This window comes from Stegostoma tigrinum, chromosome 33 (genome assembly GCF_030684315.1).
Source record: "Stegostoma tigrinum isolate sSteTig4 chromosome 33, sSteTig4.hap1, whole genome shotgun sequence".
NCBI lineage: Eukaryota > Metazoa > Chordata > Chondrichthyes > Orectolobiformes > Stegostomatidae > Stegostoma > Stegostoma tigrinum.
In genome coordinates this window covers 8,024,945-8,042,302 of record NC_081386.1, presented here as the reverse complement: position 1 = coordinate 8,042,302, position 17,358 = coordinate 8,024,945, and the positions used below count along the sequence as shown (strand labels likewise).

At 44.5% G+C, this 17,358-nt stretch overlaps 1 protein-coding gene across 2 annotated transcripts in view; it reads right to left on the bottom strand.

The window, feature by feature from the left end:
* Positions 1-17,358, bottom strand: part of bnc1 (basonuclin zinc finger protein 1) — a 112,712-nt gene that overhangs the window by 71,285 nt on the left and 24,069 nt on the right. Inside the window, exon 2 of one of the 2 annotated variants that reach the window (XM_059639272.1) lies at positions 8,931-9,044. The exons of the other annotated variant lie outside the window; for it this stretch is intronic. Within the exon in view, the coding sequence (XP_059495255.1) occupies positions 8,931-9,044 (114 nt within the window). The remainder of the gene's footprint in view (positions 1-8,930; positions 9,045-17,358) is intronic. 2 annotated transcript variants of the gene reach the window in all.

The following is a 17,358-nucleotide window of genomic DNA, read 5'->3' as shown; positions in this document are numbered from 1 at the left end:
CAATATTCTTCATGCACTGCTCCTTTAAAGAAAGTAAGAAAGTAATCCATACCACTTCAAGATGGCTCTCCTGGACACATTATTTTGACAAATAGATATTGCAACTTTTCTGTGGAGAAAATAATCAGTCCACCAGCTTCTCAACTTATCATGTCACATTTGATTTATTGATCCCATTTGATGCACTCTTGGTTTTAATAAAACTTTGTAAATTGGACACTTTAAATTGAATACAACTTCTTCAGATTATGAGTCAGAGTGAGGGACACAAAAGAAAGCTGCTCATATTTGCAAGCAAAATGACACATTTACCAAATTGTGTCTTTGATATTAAGTGTTGCCCATACATACTGTTGATATATTGTTTCATAACCATTCCTGAAATATTTACCCCTCCCATACAAAATACAGTGAGTCAACAGCTTATTAATTAAATTCTGAAAATTCATATTAAAAACCAGTATGTGACGAAAATCCATTAAACCTTTTGCACTTTTCCAGTACACTACATGCAATGCTTTTCATAAAACTATTTTACCATCCAAATCTATGCAGAATAGACTAAAAGAATAATCAAAGACTGAAAGACTGCACAGACTGCTCAGCCAAATGTCAATTCCACACAATTTCTATGCACGGACCTCCAGTCAATATTGTAAAGTTTAATGCTCTAATGTTCATAAGTGATTAGAGGATTCAATAGAGTTGACGACTCAGCAATGAGGTGAATGAGTTAACGAATAGACCAACAGCAGGTTAGATATACTGCATTATCAAACATTCTGAGTTTTATGACCCATTTGTCACCTAATCCATAATTGTGTCTCTTAAAAATATCCATCAGTGAATATGCAACAAAGTGAATTCTCATTTGATCCTCAGTCTAACAGAATAATCGTTCAGAAAGTTCTAGAAAGAGCGTCCAATCCGCTTTGCCTGATTGTGACCGTTATGGTGAAGTGGAAAATCTATGCCATGAAATTAACGAATGATCTACCTCAAGCTTCCATCTATAATGTGGAATCAAAATACAGGTTGACTCTATAGAAACATCAAGCAGTGTAAAAAATGAATGTGGCATTCTAGAAGAATGAAGAATTCTGTCAACTGGGGCATAATAGTCCCCTGTGGGGAAAATAGGATCTTTCTCCTGGAGTTCTCTCACTTGTACACAATTATAGGCTTCACAGCAGCATCTGTGAGTTTTTGAACAAGTTCCAATGAAGGGGGATTATAATTTGTTAAATGCCCCAGAAATACCTCATCAATATTGAGCTTCCAAATGTGCCAAATTAATGAGAATTCTCAATATTCCCAGAGAAGATATCTGGCGACATTCGCTGCTTATTCCAAAGGACCTCCATTTTGGCAACTAGGCCTCAATATCTCAGGGAATGTTGAATGCGTCTGCCCATTGGCATCCAACATATGCCAGACTCTAACAGCCCTACATCTCTGATCTGCTCACAGGATGCTTCTGCTGTTTAAAGCTGCACATTAGGCTAAACCAGCAATTCTAATTGTAATGCTGCTATCACAGTACTCTGCTCAGGGACTCACATCCAGTTCATCGACTAGAGCAGGCTGCATCCCTGGTTGCTCACAATGCTGCCAGAGCTACAAAACTCACAGTGCTACTGCATTGCCATGCCTCTTATCACAATCCTAGAGGGACAGCATAGAAACATGGCCTTCAGCCCACCAGGTCGATGTCTACCATCAAACTACACCAATTCAATGTATAGTCATAAAGAATAGAAACAGGCTGAAGCCAATGAGGATAGGCTTTGCTCAGGGGGTCCCAGCACTGTTAGTCAAGGGCAATATCTGATATCAATCTAGGGGCTTGGGCACGACCAGTCAGACTCTTGGGGAGGTCAGAGTTAGGATCCTCTCCTGATAATAACTCACTACCCGACTTGACTCATTCCCCCCCACTGGGGGTTGTTTTCCTCCTGGAATGAGAGAGGGACAGGTATTGAGAGAGATGAAAGTGGGTGGCATAGCTGTTATTGTAGGAGCAGGTGGGAAGGCGTCGCGAGTGAATGAGTTGGCAGCGCAGTCTGCACGCAGAATCAGTGGTGTTAGGGGTTCGGTGGGGGTGAGAGTGAGTGAGGGAAGATGTTGTGGGTAATAGTGGGAAATGGATGCAGTAGCAGAGTGAGGATGAATGTGAGGTACCAAATAGATGATGGTAGTATTTGGCAGAGTGGAGAAGGTTAGTGACCTCTTTCCTACATTGCTTGGCATTCCTCTGGACAACTGGGACTACACTGACCAAAGTGGCCAACTCGGACCAGGTTGTCATGAACCTGGTGTGGTGACCTTTTCTGCTGTTGCTCTTTGGCATCACCTCATGCAGCAGGACCTCCGCTCCTTGCCCAGAAAGCAGGGCACCAACTTTCCCTTGTCATCCATGTGTGGCGCAGATATTGTGAGCCATTCTTGGCAGCTCCTGATTGGCAGAGGACCAACAAACTTTTAAGGATAGAGTTGGTGCCAAGCATGCTGGTCTATCATGGAATATCTTGTGGCGAGTTGTTCTGGGAATGGTAGCTGGCAAGATGGAGCGAGAATCAGTTGAGGGGGGCACAAAGAGGGTGAAACAGATAGTCGCTGATACTTGTTTGGTGAGATCTGGCAAGAGAACTCACTACGCCTTGTGACGAAATACTCTCTCAAAAAAAAACTTTATGTAACTGGTATTTAACAAAAGGAATAGTTGGCCTGTACAATGCAAACCACATGCTGGCACGATGACTAATGACTATTTTATATTATATGATGGTTTGCTGCACCCAGTTCTAATTGACTGGAGCTGGGCATCAGTCAGTTCCTGCTTGATTGTAGCACCCAACACCCCTGAGCACTGCCATGACAAAGCGAGTTTCCCCCAAACCAATGTTCTCATCCTTCTCCTTGGAGGACGACTCCCATTCCCTCACTCCTCAGCATCGATCACATTGTCTCACTGCCTGCTCCAATTGTGCAGCAGACCAGGACGATGCAGCACTTTCTGCCCAGATTATACCCGAGGGACACCCCGAGACTGGTCCAAGCAGCAGAACCCCACCTTCAGCAGCCCCATTGTCTGTTCCACCACGGCCCTGAGCAAGGCCTGGGCAGGCTTATATCTGTGCTCTGCAGCAGTCAGGGACTGGTAGGTGTCATGGGCCATGGTCACAGTGGGGGATCCCACAATAGCCTGCCCGGTGAGGGCACCCAGACCCTCAAACACGCCAGGTCCATGACAGTGCCCCAGGATATAGGGGTCATGCCAGCTGCCACAATAGTGGGCACACACCCTCCAGGAAGTGGGAATGGTGATCATCTTTGAGAAATAAAAGTGCAGTATGTTTTCCATGCAGGCAGCTGACACATGCTGTCACTGTTAGACTGACATCCCAGTGTGTTGGACAGCAAGATGCTGCTCCCCCGGTCAATTTCCCATCTGATTCTGCCATGAATCTTTCCACACTGTTCAGATGCCTATACGATTTCATCCTTCTCGTTTAATGTCTCAAAAACACAGCGCCTAAACGTTTGCCTAATCTCTGCCATTGGTCTGTTGGCTTGTAATACCTCATTCTTACAAGGGTTCTTGAAAGGATTGAGACATTCTTATAAGGAGCAAATGGCACACAGCTCCACCTAGATCCAGAGATTTGAAATACAGCCTGGGCTCTGTTCCTCAGGACACAAGTGGTTCCAGGTCATGTGCTCCCAACCACCTGAGCTCTCTTGTGCTCCCTCACCATAAACCTTCTTCAAACAGAGTACAATCAAGTCAGAGGTTGGGAATCCTGCAGTGAGTAAGTCACTTCCTGACTTCCCAAATCTGTCCACCATCAACAAGTCAAGAAGGAAGTCAAGAAGTTAAGAGTTGGAATATTCCCCATTTGTCTGGATGGGTGTAGCTCCGATGACACCCAAAAAGCTCAACATGAGCAACCCATGTGATTAGCACTTCATCCATCACTTTCATCATTCACTCCCTTCACCACTGACAGCAGTGTGTACCATCTACAAGATGCAAGGCATTAACTCGCTAATATTCCTTCAACAGCACCATCTGCTACCTAGATGGACAAGGACAATAGATGCACACAACCACCGCATGGTTCCCGCTAAGCCACACACCAATTTGACTTGGGACTATATTGCCATTTTTTTCATTGTTGCTATGTCAAACTTCCAGAACTCCCTGCCTCAAAGCACAGTGGGTGTCTCTACATCCCAAAAGCAGTTCAAGAAAACAGCTCACCATCACCTTCTCAGAGGTAATTTGGGATGGGTAATTAGAATTGGTCTCAACAGGAACGCCATTTCCCAAGAATTAATATGAAGGAAATCTCATGATCGGAGTTGCCATTTAGCAGTGAAGTCAGGCAGCATTCTGTCAGAGGAAGGCTACCAGAACTCTCTCCTTCAAAAACAATATAGCTGTTGGTGGTCAATGGCAACTTTCAAGTTTGAGATTGTAGGTTTTGGTAGGGAATGACACGAAGGAATACAGTAACAGGGAAATGACATCCATGTTTGCATTAGCCATGGTTTCACTGAACACCAAAGCTGGAAAAAGGGGACTGAATGACCTGACCTTGCATCTTTATCCAGAAGGAGAAAGCAGATCAGCTACATTAACTTACCCTCAGACAGACCAGGGCTTTACTCCCAAGCAACGTGACAAATTCTTTGCAAGACTCTCTCCTGTTCCAACTGTACTAAGTCTCTGTGATTGAGATCAAATTGCTTCAATCCCAAAACCATCACTGCTTCCAAATCAAGCACAGCTGAGCCAAGAAAATGTAACATATTGCTTCACTCTTCCAACAAGTGTGTAATCAAAATGTACAGCTGTCTCATAAAGTAGAATGTTGTTTTGATTTTAAAGTTCATTCTAATGTTTTAGGCATGACAGGCAACTCTGAATCTATTACCTATCCCCTTTTGCCCTTGAGAAGGTGGTGACAAGGTGTCTTCATGAACCGCTATGGTATATGTGGTGAATGTTTGTTTTCCCAGAGTGACATTAGACGGTGGGTTCCAAATGTTTGCTCCATTTCTGACGAGGCAACACTGAGAAACATCCAAAGCCTGGAGGGCAACATGGATGGGATAGCATTCCCTTGTGCCTGCTGCTCTTGACTTTCTATAAAGACCTCCATTACCTACTCTTGAATACACACTAAATAAGAACTTTTTGCTCACTTTATTTGCCTGAACAAATGACTGAGCAATTTTGGTTCCAAGTGAAGGGAATCAATATGAATCAATGAGACATTTTATACATTCTGATGCAATGTGTTAGCCACAGCAGTCACTTTGTAAATGCATAACCCATGAAATTCTAAAAGCAGTGAGAGACAGTGTCATTTTAGCTCAATGCAACACTGGGAGCAATAGGTGCCACTAGCCAGTCCAGCCTTTTACATCAGAACAACAAAACTTCAGAGAACTGATAGATATGGTCACAACAATGAGGCCCGTTTATATGTAGAAAGAGAAAAAAGCGTTCCCACTGGTCAGGTATCAAGATACCGTTTATTCCAAAGTGTTAGCATAAGCACAAAGGGAGAGATCAGTGCTGTTATTCACAATCCAGACCTGTTGCAACAGAAAACACCAACCAAATACAAAAAGATAGTAGGAACTGCCGATGCTGGAGAATCTGAGATAACAAGGTGTAGAGCTGGATGAACACAGCAGGCCAAGCAGCATCAGAGGAGCAGGAAAGCTGATGTTTCGGGTCTGGACCCTTCTTCAGAAATACAAAGGTTCCCTTAATACTTTTTATTGTGAACTAGTTAACAAAGTTAGTCGTATGGCTAGAGCCTGGTGTGGAATGACGTTAAAAGTGTGAGTTTAATCCCCACATTGCTGCTCGCAGTTTACAGATACCTGCCCTCTTTGTCTTGCCTCATCCTTGCTATTGAGTGTCGTCTCCCACAATCAATAACCGTTTGAGAGGTCCGTGGTACCTATGATAATACTGTGTGGAGCTGGAGGAGCACAGCAGGCCAGGCAGCATCAGAGAAGCAGGAAAGCTGACGTTTCGGGTCAGAACTCTTTCTGAAGAAGGGTCCCAACCCGAAATGTCAGCTTTCCTGCTCCTCTGATGCTGCCTGGCCTGCTGTGTTCATCCAGCTCCACATTGTGTTATCTCAGACTCCAGCATTGGCAGTTTTTGCCATCTCCTCATGGTACCTATGAGCTTAGGTTAATTACTTTCCCTGTTCCTTTCAAAAGGGAGGTCATTTATATTTGGACAACTAATTGGAGAGGACAGAGATCAGGTGGATAAACAGGAAGGTTGCATTGTTCGGTTCCATTGGCAAGGAGAATTTTAGACTCAATTTCTGAACTGTGCCGACCCATCCTGACTGGGATAGCACCACAATGAGACTGCTTCACATGATCTAGAATGGGGGATAAATACTCTCCAGACTCCTACTCTTGCTGGGAAGTGCACGTGGATGGACATCTTGTTCATTTCAATGGAATAACAATGAAAGCTGAGAACAGGACCAATACTAGCTGTTAGGTGATAATATTTCAACACTCACAATGCTGGCTCACCATGAGAAATGGCCACTCGGTTAAAGGTGCCACTTGAAGAATTTCAAATTAGTGTGAGCTTTCGGGAACTCCAGGTTGTGAACTGTCGCCTTCAGGTTGGGGAGAGAGATGAAGTTACCTATCTCCATCAAGTGCTCCAAAACACTAACTTTTTTTGTTTGAACTTGTTGTTTGATTAAAATTCTTTTCTACTTTTAGAATTGAAATCTGTGAAGTGCCTTCTTGGCTAGCATTTCTTTTAATGCACTTTTATATTTGGTTTTACTTTGTTTCAACAGACATGGGCTAGTCCCGACTGCGCAATCAATGGAAAGAAACCCACAGCAACTTTTTGGCATTGCAGTTGAAATGACACAGAAATTTCCATTAACATAGTTGGTCCTTATAGATTTCAGGAGCTGTCTGCCAAATCTAGAACACCTTAGGCATGGCCTCTCTCTCCAATGAGGGTTTCATGGGAACCTTGTAAATTAGTTTGACTATTTTCCTTCATCTCCCGGGAAGATCATTCTGTTCTTCCTAGTCTACAACTCCTGCTGTGTCAGTGATTTCTATTAGGTATGTTCCCGTGACATCCCATTGTATTTTGGCAGCATTAAATCCACACTTGGACTAGGCATCTACTGAGTAGCAAAATTAGCTGGAAAATGTAAGTAATCTCCATGTTCCAGTCTGCAAAACCACTAAAGTATAAGCATTCACAAAGTCATTTGTTCTCAGTTCACCGATGCAGGTAACCTTCACACATTAATTTATAATAGAAATACTTAACACAGACTACAGCGTTTCCACCCTTAAAACCCCATTTCCACCCCCCCTCCCATTCCCATATTTGGCTTGATATATCCTGGGAGAAAGCTTACATGTTCAATATGGTTTGCTAATACTGCTTATTGCCTACTTTTGAGTATGTTTCTTAACAGCTCTGCCCAGTGCCTTTATGACCAATAAGGCTGAGGGGCCCCCAGTTTCTATCTCCAACAGCACACCCTAGACTTGAACCCAGGCCTCCTGGCTCACAGTTACAGAAACTATCACTGCACCACAAGAGCCTTAGCTCCAAGTTCCTTTCCCCACTGCCTTCCTCATGAGCCAATGCGCCAGTTACCAATGTGCTCTCTCTAGCCATCCTTTTTCAACAGAGGAATTACTCATCACAAAACAAAATTCAGAACAAAATATGCCCGACGACAACATGGAGAGTCATATTGGAGAAGTAAAATATGGCATTGCGCATGAAGACCAGTGCAATTGTGGTAAAATAAATGTGTGTTCAGAGTAAGCATAAACGACACAACTGCGAGAGCAAGGGTGAAGCAAGATTAGCCGGAGTGTGAAGTTGCAAACAGCTTTGGCAGCTCCCTGCCTACTTGAGGTGCATCCCTTTAGGCTATGACACTCACCATAACGTTTTACTGAGATTTTGGAGGTCATCTTGCAGAGTTCAAACAAGTTCCTGCTTGAAATTGCACTCCCTAATCGAAGATTGATGAGTCTGTGCCTGCATATCATCTCCACTTGCTGAGTTTTACTTTCTTATGTAAAAAAGTAAGTCACCGAGTAGGTACGATTTCAGCTGAATGCGTCAATGAAACTTTCTGGGAAGTGCCACAGCACTTATTGGAGATGCCATCTCAAAAGTGACTATGTTGAGATAATTTGCCCTTCAGCTAAAACATGATTTATAGACTAAACCTGTGTTAGAACATGTAAACTTCTGCAAATTTCAGTCAAAAAAAAGCTTTCAACACAAATTGCAATTATGTGATATCAACTGAGTAGATTGTACTCTTATGTCTCAATCAGAAGGTTATGTGTTCAAGTCCCACTCCAGAGATTCAAAATCTGTGTTAAAACTTGATGCAGTATTGATAAAATACAATATTGTCATAAGGCACTAGATTTTGGATGGGATGATAAATTGAGATCCCATCTATGCTCTTGGGTGGATATAATGGGTCCCCATGATACTGTTTACAAGAACAAAAATCGAGGAATTCTCACAAGTTTTCTCTACATTGTCTCTCCATCGTCTCTCCATCAAGTGACATCAATGAAATAGATTATACGTTCGTTATCACTTCATTGCCTGTGTGGAAATCATCTGCTATGTTTCCTACTTTGAGGCAATGTTGGGGGAGATGCTGGCCTAGTGGTGTTATCCCTGGATTTTATTAATCCAGAGATCCCGGGGACTGAGTTCTAATCCTGCCATGAGGAAGTTGAATTCAATTTAAAACAAAAATCTGGAATTGAGAGTCCAATGATGACCATGAAACAACTCCTGATTGTCAGGAAAAACTCATCTTGTTCACTAATTTCCTGCAGGGAAGGAAATCTGCCATTCTTACCTGGTCTGGTCTACATGTGAATCCAGACACACAGCAATGTGGTTGACTCTCAACTGCCCTCTGGATAAAGAGAGATGGGCAATAAATGCCAGCCTGGCCAGCGACATCCACACTCTGTGAATGGATAAAAAAAAGGAATGCATTTGATGTATTTAATTGATTGTAAAGCACTTTGGGATGTCTGGACGCTAATTTGAAGACATATTAAGTACTTAAGTACAAATCTGTCTTACATCCTTAACTCTACTGTTTTCCTCATCATATTATGAACAGGGGTAAACTGCAAGGGGTTTCGCACAGAAAATATCAGCAAAGAGATTTGTCTTATTCATTTGCAGAATGCGATGCATCACTGCCCATTCCTAATTGCCCTTGACAAGGTGATGGTATTGTCCTTCAGTCCTTCAGGTGTGGGGACACCCATAATGCTGCGAGGGGAGAAGTTCCAGGATTTTAACCCAATGGCACTGAAGGGACAGCGATATATTTCCAAGTCATAATGATAAGTGGCTTTAAGGGGAACTTGCAAATGGTGGTGTTCCAATGTATCTGCTGCTGTTGTCCTCCTTGTTGGTAGACATTGTGGGTTTGGAAGATGCTGTCAAAAGAAATAGCACTATAGAAATATATACAGCATGGAAACAGGCCCTTTGGTCCAACTTGTCCATGCAGATCAGATATCCTAAATTAATCTCATCCCATTTGCCAGCATTTGGCTCACATCCCGCTTAACCCTCCATATTCCTATATCCATCTAGATACCTTTCAAATGTTGCAACTGTATCAGCCTCCGCCACCCCTCTGGCAGCTCGTTCCGTACACACACCACCCCCTGCATGAAAAAGTTGCCTCTTCGGTCACTTTTAAATCTTTTCTCTCTTGCCTTAAACTTATGCCCTCTAGTTTTGGACTCACCTACCCTGGAGAAAAAACCTTGAATATTCACCCTTCTCCATGCCCCTCATAATTTTAAAAACTTCTATAAGGTCACAACTCAGCCTTGATGTTCCAGAGAAAATAGCTCCAGCCTATTCAGTCTCTCCCTATAGCTCAAACTCTCCAACCCTGAAACCATCCCTGTAAATCTTTTCTGAACACTTTCAAGTCTCACTTCCCTAGAGCAAAGACACCAGAATTACTACAGTGCGTCTTGTAGATAGCATACATCACTGCCATTGCACATTGGTGGGAAAGGGAATGAATATTGAATGTGATGGATGTGGTGTCAGTCGCTTGGGCTGCTTTGTCCAGGATGATGCTGAGCTTCATGAGTGTTGTTGGAGCTGCACCCATCCAGACAAACGCAGAATATTTCATTCTACTCCTGACTTGTGCCTTGTAGATGGTGGGTAAACTTTGGGGAATCGGGAGGTGAGTTATTCACTGCAGAATTCCTCACCTGAATTCCAGTTTTCCTATGCCCACCTAAAAAGATCAGGCACTTGAGTTCTACTCTCTAAAACATGGAAGAGAAAATGATGGACCAGCCGAGGCCATGACATGGTGTCAGCTGGGTCTTATTATGAAAGGTAGATGTAAAAAATGTATTTGTGGATTACACCAGAATTAGATCCATCAATATAAGCTAGTTATTAATAATTCCAATAGGGAATTCAGAAACATAGGCTTTAACCGAGTGACTGCTAAAATGTGGAGCATTATTGACCCGCAATGCCATTAGGGAGAGAATTCCAAGATTTTGACCTAGTGACACTGAAGAGACAGATCATACAAACAAAAAGTACATCAGTGGACTTAGGCCAAATGGTCCCACATTTTAACACTCATTTGGTAAAGCCAATTCTCCTGAATCCTCTATCGGAATTCAGCAGCAGCTAAAAGAATTAGCATGAAGTGTATTTCAGGGGAAGCTTTATAAGCACATGTGAAAAAAAAGACCGCTTGGTTTGGTCTGTTTCTGTGCTGTAAATCCTATGTTATACTGCAAGTTCACATTGTCTAAGAGACCCTTGGCCCTACTTCCCACCAAACTGTTTAATCTCTGCCTGGCCCTCATGTTAGCTGATATTGTCAATGCCTCTCGTTTGTGACATTCTGTCTCTGTCTTTCGGAAATCTGTCATCACAACCCCTATTGCACATCCAACAAAAAATATCAACTCTTTACAGCACCATATTGCCCAACTGTTATCTAATTGCCAACACCATCCCCCACTACTTCTGGATGGAGGTGGCCATGGGTATGGAAGCAGCTGTCTATGGATCTTCGGTGAAATTCCACAATGCATCTTCTATACAGTGCTGCTACTGAGTGTTGGTGGTGGAGGGAGTGGATGCCAGGTAAACATAGCCATGATTTTAAAATTCTCATCCTTGTTGTCAAATCCCACAAGGCCTCATTTTTCCACATCTCTGTAATCTCCATATCTCTGCAATGTCCACCCCACCAACAGCCTAAATCTCAGTGTTCCTATGATTCCCACCTCTTGTGCATTTCTGAAGCCTTCAGATGCATGAATCCCAAACTCTGGAACTTTCTCCTGCTTCTTTTATTTTTGTCTCCATTCAGGTACATCCCTTATCCAAGGTCTTCATCACCTATCTAATAACTCTGTGGCTAGATATTAAGTTTGACTTCATAATGTGTGTGTGAAGTGCCTTGGGACATTTTACTGTCTTTAAGGTGTCAGGTGATATCAATACAAATTATTGTGAAACTGCTTTGATATCAGTTTTGCATTTTGATAATGGATTCAAGGTGAATTTCAAAACAGAAATAGGGGGAATACTCTCAGGCTTAGTATAATAGAGCATGGAAAACAGATCCTTCAGTCCAACCAGTCCATGTCGAACATAATCTCAAACTAAACTAATCCCATTTGCCTGTGCTTGGCCCATATCCCTTCAAACATTCCTTATTCATGTACTTGTCAAAATGTCTGTTAAACATTGTAATTGTACCCACATCCAACACTTCCTCTGGAGGTTAATTCCACACATGAAACACACGTTCTGCACATTGCCCCTCATGTCTTTTATTAAATCTTTCCCCCGTCACCTTAAAAATATCCCCCCGGCCTTGAAATTCCTCACCCTAGGGAAAAGGTACCTGGCATCCACCCTAACTATACCCCTCAACATTTTATAAACCCCTATAAAGTCACCCTTCAACCTCCAACACTCCAGTGAAAAAAGTCCCACCTATCCAGCCTCTTTTTACAACTCAAACCGTCCAGTCACAGTAGTATACTGGTAAATTTCTTCTGAACCCTCTCTAGTTTAATAATATCCTTCCTATAACAGGATGAACAGAACTGGACACTGTACTCCAGAAGAGGCCTCACTAACATCCTGTGCAACCTCAACATAACGTCCCAACTCCTGAGCTCAAAGGTCTGAGCAATGAAGGCAAGCATGTTAAATGCTTTCTCAACCACCCTGTTACGCTAAATTCAAAGATTATGGATCTGAACCCCTGGAGCTGAATCATATGTTTTTTTGGCTAAGTGCAAGACGGATTGAATTTTTGGGGTGATTCCTGTTGCAGGGCCTAGAAAGGTTCCTCACACGACCAAACCTGCCTCATCAACTCCATCTCTACGGGATCCCTGGTATTTGATTCTAGTCCAGCCTCCATACGTCACTCCTAGAACAACTCATCCCTCAGTTGATATCTGATGAAAGACCTTGAGTTCACACCACCTCCGTGAGCACCCTGACTGAGCACTGGCGTTCCGAAGCTGCCCTGCTCAGTCAAAGACAGTTTGTGCAGTTTTCTGACAAGGCGCAAATGGTCAATGACCTCCACTGTATTAGGGTAAGTGTCACTGTCCTCTCTCTGCTTCCTCAACTCACTCCATCTCTGTTTCTGCACCCATCTCTCACCAGGGCTCATAGTCTCCCACTCTCATTATCAACTGCAACATCTTCCCTCATGTGCTGTCTTCCACCCCAAACTCCCACAGTCTGAACCCTCCATGCCCCTCTGTGCTGCCTCCTCACTTACACCAGTTTCGCCTCACACAGTTCCTCACCCAGTCGCAGAACAGGAGAAAACAGCCCATCATAGGGCAGAAGGAGCACATCATGTGAAGGGGTGACTGACGTTAGGCTCCTCACTCCATATGTGGAGATAATCTAATGTTCTGAAGGGAAGGAAACTGTCGTCCTTATGTGGTCTGGCCTACATGTGACTCCAGATCCACAGCAATGTAGTTGGCTCTTAACTGCCCTCTGGGCAATTAGGGGCAGGTGATAAATCCTGCTTGGCCAGCAATGCCCTCATCCCGTGCATGAATGAAGAAAATAAAATGGCCCTAGCAGGAGAAGATCAGATCGCTCCAGTGGAGATGCTGAGATACAGATTGCAAATGACGCGAAGATTGGTGGAGTAGCTGATAGTGAAGGGGACTGTCAGAGATTACAGCAGAATATAGACAGGCTGGAGAGTTGGGCAGATAAATGGCAGATGGAGTTCAATCCGGGCAAATGCGAGGTGATGCATTTGGAAGATCAAATTCAAGAGCGAAGTATACAGTAAATGGAAAAGTTCTGGGGAAAATTGATGTACAGAGATCTGGCTGTTCCGGTCCATTTTTCCCTGAAAGTGGCGACGCAGGTCAAGAGAGTGGTCAAGAAGGCATACGGCATGATTTTCTTCATCGTAGGAGTATTGAGTACAAGAGTTGGCAGGTCATGTTGCATTTGTATAGGACTTTGGTTCAGCCACATTTAGAGCACTGTGTACAGCTCTGGTCGCCACATTACCAAAAGGATGTGGATGCTTTGGAGAGGGTGCAGAGGAGGTTCACCAGGATGTTGCCTGGTACGGAGGGTGCTAGCTATGAAGAAAGGTTGAGGAGATTAGGATTACTTTTATTAGAAAGACGGAGATTGACGGGGGGCCTTGTTGAGGTCTACAAAATCATGAGGGGTATAGACAGGGTGGATAGCAAGGAGCTTCTTCCTGGAGTGGGGGACTCAATTACGAGGGGTTATGAGTTCAAATTGAGAGGTGGAAAGTTTATGGGAGATATGCGTGGAAAGTTCTTTACACAGAGGGTCGTGGGTGCCTGGAACGTGTTGCTAGCGGAGGTGGTACATGCAGGCACGATAGTGTCTTTTAAGATGTATCTGGACAGGTATATGGATGAGCAGGGAGCAAAGGGATACAGACCCTTAGAAAATAGATGACAGTTTTACACAGAGGATCTCGATTGGTGCAGGCTTGGAGGGCCGAAGGGCCTGTTCCTGTGCTGTAATCTTCTTTGTTCTTCTTTGTTCTTCTTATCTTTGTTCTGTACCCATTTTCCACCAACCAAAGAAGCATCACTCCTCATTCTCCTGCATCTGTCATGTTAACCCCACTGTAAGTGTCATTCACTGCACACTATCCTAACCGCTGGCCACAGCACCCTCTCTCTTCTGTGTCTTGCAGGTACGACCAGAATCTCATCAGCCCCTTAGAGAAATGCCCAGATCCCCCCAGAGGCACCCCCTCGATCTCTGAGCATCTCGCTTCCTCAGAGTCAGTATTAGCAAATCTGTCTCCCGCAGCCTCCGCCAGCTCAAATAGGAACACCTCAGTGGGAACATTAGGAATGGAGTGCGCGGATATACAATCAGGCGGGCACCGCACTGTGACAGCTCTGTAGCTGGCAGAGGGAGAAAAGCTCCAGACCCCTGGCACTCAGAGATGTACCGGAGACCAGGCTCTAGCTCACCCCAGGCAGGAGAGGACCCTGTGGTGTGGGTAATCAGGGACTTTGTCCATGTACACAGTAGCTGCAGGCAGGGATGTGGGGCATTATCGTTCCCATTGCCCAGAGGCTGCAGCAAGGCATTGAGTAATGCTGCCTCCATGGGCAGGTTGGCAGTGCCATGGAGATCCAGACCCAGCACCCTCAGGGGCTGCTGGAGAGGGCCACATGCCCACACTCCATTGTTCTAGACATTGGTTCTCAGGACCAGAGGCACTGTGACAGGGGGATAGGGAGCCTGGTGCCCACTCCAGGTGCCTCTTCATCGTAAGGAGAGTGGGCAGTGCCAGGAGGGACCCAGCTGGATGAGGAACTTCAAAGATCTCCTCTCAGGACAGCGCAGAGGTGGCTGAGTCACCCCTTCCACCCTACCAGACCCTCCTCCTTCCTCATTCACAACAAGGGTCCACCCCCTCTAGGGATAGTCTGGGCCATGCTGAAAAAAAACACTCCAGGGTCACCCGATAAAACATCCAGAGCCAATGGGATCCATTGTTGAGCAGCCTCCCTCTAATTGCAGCTGCATAGCCAGGGAGTGCACAAAGATGTAGTGGGAGGGACGGAAAGAGGAAAATTTATTGATGGCACTTTGGTGGTACAGGTGACAGTGTATTATCTGTTATTTGACATTTTACGAAAAATGGCACTGTTTTCACCTTGCATCTGGCTATTTGGCGCTGTCTCTCTCTCTCTCTCTCTTTCTTTCTGTAGCCCTGAATGTAACTGGTGCAGCATAATGTCTAACTTGATGTCCATATAGAATGTACCATAGATCAGTGTTTGGGTTGAGAGGCTTCTCCAGAATGTAGAAACAAGAGGGACAAGGATTACACAGGGCCATTACACAGGCCGTTAGCCCTCGGCCTACAACATCCCCATTCTGTCCAGAGGTATTGGTGTGAATGAGGTGGTCAGCGATATCTGGGGCTGTGATGTGTACAGCAAACAGGGAGCCGATGCGTTTATATCAATAGGCATCAAGGCGACCTCAGGACAGTGTTCTGAACAGTGCATGGGTCTGTGGGTGTCAGCTTTCTCCCTTTGAAGGCCCTCCAATAACTGAGTCTGGCTGCTGCACCTCCCTCACAGGCTAAGGCACCTACCCCACCCACTCTGGGTGTGTCACAGCATTTCCTTCCTCATTGCGTACTTTCAATTTCCAATATGATGGGAGGTGTCAGCAAACACACCTCATCCATCCACCCTCTCATGTATTGGTGAGGTCCAAAAGTCCTTCCTGATAGCCTTTCCTGTAAAACCCATTAGCTTCGCACTGCCTCAGGTCCCCTCCCTGTCTTTACCAGCCACCGCCTGCCCACCTTTCATCCCCATACCCGGTGTGGTCAGACATTGTCCCTCACTGCCCAAAGTACTCCTCACTGTAGATGTGATCCACTTTGTATCATCCATGCTTTACAAAACAGCTACCCCACATCCCTCCAACACTTGAAAATATTTCACGATTGTCATTGCCCCTCCTCCCAGCCTGTATTCCCCAGTGCCAAGGAATAGGTTCCCGATTCTCCTTCCCAGCAGCCCCCAGTCCCACTGTGACATGCCTTACTGCCTGAATGGACAGGCCCTTGGCAAATGATGCTCAGACATCAGACTGGTCCCTGTAGATATCACTAACTGCATCAGGTCTTCTCTCTGTGACTGGATGCTGTGGAGCCACAGGACAGACAGCAACTCTGTCCCTGGTCTGCAGAGGCATGGACCACCCCCCCACCCCGAACTAAGAGCAAATCCCTGACTGAGAGCCCCCTGACCGGATGCACCACCAAAACCAATCTTCTGGACTAGGATCGGAGGCTGCCTTTACCTGGCACCCACGAATGGTGTGAATCTCTAAGAGGACGCTCCCAGAGAGCTTTCAGGCATGCCTGCTCCTTGCTGTACATGCTTGTAAACTGCTGGTGTGAGGAGTAAGTGTGAAATTGTCATTTCAAATAAACCTTGGACTATAACCTAGTGTTGTGTGACTTCCGACTTAGTTTAACAAACCACAATGATTGGACCTCTGCCTTGCCATTTAAGAAAGCTTCTTATAATCATAGACCATAACCAGACGCTATGGCACACACTCTCACCTAAGTTAATGGCTACCACATAAAATGCACACATCAATGTTGTGTAACACATGGTTGAATATGAAATATGGGAACTTCTGTGCTTAAAAACAAATGGAAAATCTCCAACTTCCACAATCTCTTTCCAAAGCACAACAATCCCAAAGCTGTCATGATAGCAATGTTCAAATAGACATCACAAAATATTCTTGTCTCAAACTAAAAGGAAATGGAAACATATTTTATGAAGAGACAAATAATTCTCTGAAAGAGATAACAGAACGTGGAGCTGGAGGAACACAGCAGGCCGGGCAGCATCAGTGGGGCAGGAAAGTCCTGAAACATCAGCTTTCCTGCTCCTCTGATGCTGCCTGGCCTGCTGTGTTCCTCCAGCTCCACACCGTGTTATCTCCAATTCTAGCAACAGCAGTTCTTGCTATCTCTCTATCTCTGGAAGACTTTTTGAGTAAAGTGAGTTTTTTTTAAGAAAAACTCCCTTTTTAACATCTTGTTTTGTATATAACCTCCTTGGGATTAAAGGGAGGGGAGTAAGAACTAGCATGGACTTAATGGGCTGAGTGTCTTCTTTTCTGTGCTATAATCATTCTGTGATTCCATGAAGGTGGAATAAATATACCTG